We start from the raw sequence: 6000 nt of genomic DNA, 5'->3' as shown, positions 1-6000 counted from the left end.
TTCTTGCACCAAAGCAGCTACTTCCACAGCATCAGTCCAAAGACTGGACAAGTTGAACAGAGAAGGAACTAACAGTAGCAACTCTCTTTAGAGCTAGAGTTGATAAAATCTAAATTTCTACTCATCTTCATTAAAAGAGCCATAAAAGGTGCCACAACATTAATCTTCCTTTTTCAAGCAGAATAATCCTATAATTTAAGCAAGATGTTGCAGAGGTACTGAAGTGATGTACTAGCTTATCCTGCTAGGAGTCTGAGTAATTATATTCTTCAAGAGTTTTCCATAAATCAACAAAACAGATACAAATTAAAAAAAATTAACTCACTTCTGTGGTTTAGAATTTAAAGTTAAGCTTTTCTAATCTGAGTAGGGGATTTAAAGACAACCACTGCCCCATTATTTTAAAATCTCAGCTTTAAAAACCTCAAAATCAAGTCTTGACCATTATAAACTGGTAAAGCTTAGTTAGAACCTTCTACACACCAAAGTACCTAGAAGTTTTGAAATAATTCTGGAGAATCAAAATGTATCTAGTTTAACTGTAAACAACTGTGAACTTTGTTTGTACATACTGAATTAATCCTAGGACATGTTCTCTAATACCTACTTACACCATGCCTATCCTTATAGAATTTGACAAACTTTTCAAACTGCACTTACCATTCTTTGTACTATATGGCACTGACGTGGTGGGGGGAAAGAAGGATAACATTGCAAAAATTCACCCAATTAAAAAAAAGAAGTTAAGCTTCTTTGTCCAAATAGGGATCGGTAGCATAGCATGTCCTATCGGTGGGAAGTCTACTTTCAGCAATTACTAACCTTCAATTAGCAGCAGCTAAATTCAGAGCAAAAGAAATTAAGATATTTAAAAAAACCCCTAATGGTGGAAAGCACATTTCCCTGAAGATGGTGAAGAGGAAACCATTTTTCAGAGAATTTTACACAGGGCACCTTCATGACAATTCTCCCAAGGGGACAGACCCTATGTAGTAGTCATTGCAGTTGTGATGTCGGGCTGCGTCAGCCCATCAATAACCAATGCACGCTCAAAGCTTTAGAAAAATGGACCAACAGAGAAGGTATAAAATTATTTCAAAATTGGTAGCACCAACCAAGCATGGAACATTGTAAATAAGGTTAAAAATGAACTTAATTAAAAAGGAGAAATTTAATTAATTAAAACAACCTGTATTTTTTTGCCTTTATGGAAACAATACATACCTTATAACATCAAGGCCATGTCAAATCCAAACCCCAACACAATTATGGAAAGTCACCTTCCCAATGACACACATTTGGGGTAGTAAAAGAATGGACTCCTCTCTAGCTGCTCCCCTGCTCGGCCCCCCCAACAGTTGCTCTGGATCCCTTGGTGGCCTGCCTCTTCTCACCACTTGGCTCTCTCACCAGGTCACATTTTTTCCCACCTCTCCTGCGTGGACAGAACATCATTACATCTGATCCTTGACCCCAACTCTTCACCTCATGATGCTTACACCCTTCTCGTAGACATTAAGTTGCCCGTATCCCTTTAAATCAGGGAGCGCAACACCATCTTCCAAAGGGCTAGTGGAGAAACAAAAGTCCTCACATTGCACTGGCTTCCAAGGTCTGCTCTGTCAGACACCTTGCCACTGCCTCCCCGGACTACTACCTACTATAGCCTTCCCTCAACCTTTTCTGCTACCCCTTTCTGGGCTCTTTCTAATGAGCAGCATCACCTAGTGTTTCTCCCCAGAGGTCCAGTTCCTGTCCTTGTGTCAGGATCAGCTACAGGAGCTCACTCCAATCCTGTCTCTGTCAGGTAGCAACCCCCGGTCTTCTGCCTTACCCTGCAGGAGCTTTCTTATTCCTGCCGGTCTTTCCCTTCTCATTACCAAGAGAGACTGCAGAGTTCTTCCCTTTCTCCCTGCAACCTCTTTCTGCTTCAGGCTGCCTCTCTTTATAGCACTCCCCAGCTCCTTCCCAGCTGGGCTTCATTTCTCATTAGACCTTGCTTACCATCCAGGTTCAACCAGATGGGTTAACTGGTCTCTCAAGCCCACATTAAGCCTTTCTGCAACCCCCCAGCACAGGGACCTAAGTGTAAGAGAGAGCACCTGTGTCACACGCAAACAACAGTCTTCAATGATTATGACAAGGAAAAGTATCAGTTTGTGCAGCAACACCTCATTGGACTATGATCTGAAAAGCAACAGAAGTAGGGTTGCACTGCACTGGCTTTTTGGCAGTAAAACAAATTTCTGCTTGATGTTATCCTCATTTCACTACTGACTCAAAGCAGGGATTTGGGGGAATATGTTCAGCCCAACTGTCTCCTATGTCCCATAAAAAAACCTGTGTGGATTTCTTAACACAAGCCTGATAATCTACCTTGCAGGGACATTAAGGAGGGTTTTTGGTCAGAAAAGAAGACTCATTTCCATAAATTAGATGTGTTTTCGTTTATTTAGTACAAGTCAAATACAACTACTACCAGGTAACTTCCATGAACCAAGACTCTCTCACAAATACAATCGTATACAGCAGAACAGGCCAACACTGAGCACTGTCCCACCGTCTAACTCTTCAAGACTATACCGAACAAAATTAAACAGAGGAAGAGCAACTATTACAAAGAAGTAGTTACCATTGGAGAACACATCTGGCTGATATGTTTTATTCAGGACTGAGAAAAGTGGCCTACTTCAATAGTAATTACTTTCCTCAAATGGACTAGAACCCAACCTTTCTCCTGCTTAAGTGATGAAGCAGGTTACCATTACAAGCAAACTGGTATAATATGTAAGATGCATCGTTTTCTTGTGCAAGACTAACTCCTCCATACATTGTACTTATTGATGAAGGTAAGTGATAGTGTATATATACCAGCATGAAAGAAATTGCATTGTTATAGATTATGGACAGTTGAACATAAGCTTCATGTTCTTTGCTGTACAATAGTTTTACTTTCCAATATACTCTACTAAAACAATACTCAAGTTTTAAACAGATTTTTACCATTAGTATAAAACAACAGAGAAACATGTAAATGAAACACACAAACCAGCTTAGCAGCCACTACAACATCCATTAACAGAGAAAACAAGAAAACTTTAGTGCAGTTGACGTCACTTTGCCTTACATACTTGGAGGTCCATAATAGGATACAGGACTCGGTGAGGTAACGTAGCTGACTGGATGCATCTGTCTAGGACTTACAGTATTATGGAATGGTGAAGGATTACCATAGGAGGGATTTGCAGGACGCCAAGTGCTAACATAATGATAAGCAGGTACTAAAGAGACGCGATACTCAAACCCAGGTGGAGGTGGCTGGCCATAGGGATCTGTCGCTACTGGATAACATACTGTTCCGTGGGATTGAGGTGGAGGCTCTACATTTTGGAAAGTAACTGAAAAACACAGAGGTAACATATTTTAACATTCTGGCCATTTTTATGCAGTCCTTCATTTTCATTACAATTGAAAGAATTGTACGACACTGACAACACAGAATATATCTAGATAAATAATAATTTATGCCCTTCTGATGTGTACACTGACAAGAAGACCATCTCAGCTCTTGAGTAAGTCTGGAAGGCAACCTGCTCACTCACAGAAGTATTCCAGGTCTGGTTAAGTATTCATTGCCTATTGATAGTATTTCTTTTTGTTGAGGCTCAGAGGAAGGGCAGATCCCCTTTTGAACTTGTCTGGGGAGCTGCAGGACAGTAGGGGATTTAAAAAACAAAGCAAAAGAACACCTCTCTTTGTAACCTATGACTAGATACTATGGTGATGGATATGGGGTAAAGACACTTAATAGAATAGGTTATAATTGCAGCAGAACTGCAAGCCTGTGTAATTGTCATTGATCAATTAATGCTTGTGACAAAGATATGCCAGTTTCTACCATGTCTACTCCATTAGCCCAATATCAGAGACTTTTTAATGAGGCCAGACATCAAACTTTGACATCTTCTACTCATTTAGCACTGCCCCTCCCCCCCCATCCTTAACTATATGCCTCTTACAAAACTGTTGGGTTGCGCTAACTGTTGCTGTAACTTTATGCACAGTGGAAGAGAGCCAGCAATAATGGCTGTCTAGACAGCCAAGACATCGAATAGAGACCAATAAACATGGCTCCAGTCTTCCGCTTTTAAAAAAACTTAAGGGAACGGCTACTAGTACTCAAAATGTAGGATTTTTTTTAAATAAAAACATCACTGTGGTTTGCTGTGTGTGGGTCAGAAAAGAAAAAATGTCATCACGAGGCCCACACAATTTTAAACATTCAGCATCCCACCCAGCTTTGGAAAAAGAAGGCCCGTCTAGAAAAGCAGCTACAGTCTACCAAGGTCAAGCCAAAAATATATTTTTTGTTTCTTGCTGGGTTACCTAGCCCTGAATATCAGCAATTCTAAATCATAAACTTAAGTAATATATCAAAAACAGCAGACACTCAACCCTAAAATAACCTATAAAGGAGCAGGGCTCACACAGTCAATTCTGATTTTTTGCCAGCATCTATCCCTGGCTGTAGGTAATGAACAATAATTTAAAAAATGATAGAAGACACTATCTCCTGTCACCCACCTATACACACCATACATTATCCTCATTTTACATTAGAACTCAATTTTAACACCCCCCCACACACGTGTTTTCACCAATTCCAGAGGCCATTATATGCAATTCATCATTTGTCTCTTCTAATGGGAAATGTAAAGAGGCCCGTTACACTACTCCAGTGAGCTATAACAGTTAGTCACACTGGTCTGCAATTTCAGTTGACAAAGCAAGGAAAAAGGACCACATCAATCAACTCTGCTGTGTCAATTGGTAAATCAACAATAGGACGCCCATTTCTACTTAATGGCTCACACTTGCATACACAAATGGTCAGCTGAAAATACTAACCATTTGCTGTTTCTGGGGGAACTTGCTGGACCCTATTCCTCCCAACGTCAGTGTACAGCCAAGGTACTGACTGCTCCATCATGGGGGCAGGCTTGGGGTATGCTGAGTAAGCTTCTGCAGGTGGTGGCACCGGTGCCTGTTGCCTGTACGCCATGGAACGCCAATAGCTCTGATGGTAATACTTAGGAAATTCAAAGTAAGGAGAGATGTTTTAGAATTCGTGTGTGTGTACTTCCCTCCCCACACCTCCGTAGCACTTAGCCATGAACATTTCCAGAAAATGGTTAACAATGTTGTACGTATTACATCTTGCAGACTGCCAGAAAGTCACCAAAACGCTTCTCCCCAAGCACTTCTCTCAACTGTATTATACCCTCCCGAAGAATTAAAAATGTCCCCCCCCCACATTTTATCATATAGGAAAAGAAGGCATTTGAGGATTTTCTATTGCAGGAGAGGCTGGCATGGGTCTTAGTCCACAGCATATCAGCATCATCTAGTCCATCAGAATCAGAGGGCAGATGCAATTGTAGTACTGGCGTTACCGCCCGCTGAGCACTACAATCTCATACCATCTTTTTTGGTGTGCCACATACTAATAAATATAGAGAAGGTATTGCCAGTAATTTAGCCTCTATTTATTAGTAATTTCTATACTGTAGAATGTCTTATTGCATTCTGTAAGGTTCTTATCCCGACAGGGGCCAAGAACCCTCTACCACCATAGGGTGGGTGGTAAGGGCACAGAGTCAGTAGGAACCCTGAGCAGTGGGGCCCCATACCTGGAGAATAATGCTCTAGCTTCAACCCTGGATTATTAATAATGCTAAAGTCAACTAGATCACATGGCCGTTTGAGCATCAGCTGGGAGTTAGGAGTTACTATGGACTTAATTGTAGTCGAGATCAAAATCAGGCGCCTGGTTTCTGTTCCTGCTGACTTGCTCAATTGCCTTGGGCAAGACACATGTGGCCCACGAGAATTTTCCCACTGATTTCAACAGGCACTTGACCACGCTCTAAACCTTAAACTTCTCTCTGTTTCACCCACCCTTTCCATATAAATGGGAAGAACAATGCTTTACCCACCCAC

At 41.2% G+C, this 6000-nt stretch overlaps 1 protein-coding gene across 1 annotated transcript in view; it reads right to left on the bottom strand.

The window, feature by feature from the left end:
• Positions 1–3123: 3123 nt before the first annotated feature.
• LOC127033621 (putative bifunctional UDP-N-acetylglucosamine transferase and deubiquitinase ALG13) overlaps positions 3124–6000 on the bottom strand; it is a 48663-nt gene continuing 45786 nt past the window's right edge. Inside the window, exons 20-21 of the mRNA XM_050921611.1 lie at positions 4909–5089; positions 3124–3398 (exon numbers count right to left, since the gene is read on the bottom strand). Coding sequence (XP_050777568.1) covers positions 3124–3398; positions 4909–5089 — 456 coding nt within the window. The remainder of the gene's footprint in view (positions 3399–4908; positions 5090–6000) is intronic.

This window comes from Gopherus flavomarginatus, chromosome 13, assembly GCF_025201925.1.
Source record: "Gopherus flavomarginatus isolate rGopFla2 chromosome 13, rGopFla2.mat.asm, whole genome shotgun sequence".
NCBI classification, from domain to species: Eukaryota; Metazoa; Chordata; order Testudines; family Testudinidae; genus Gopherus; species Gopherus flavomarginatus.
Note: the sequence above shows the minus strand (reverse complement) of the source record. Positions and strands in the feature narration are given on the sequence as shown.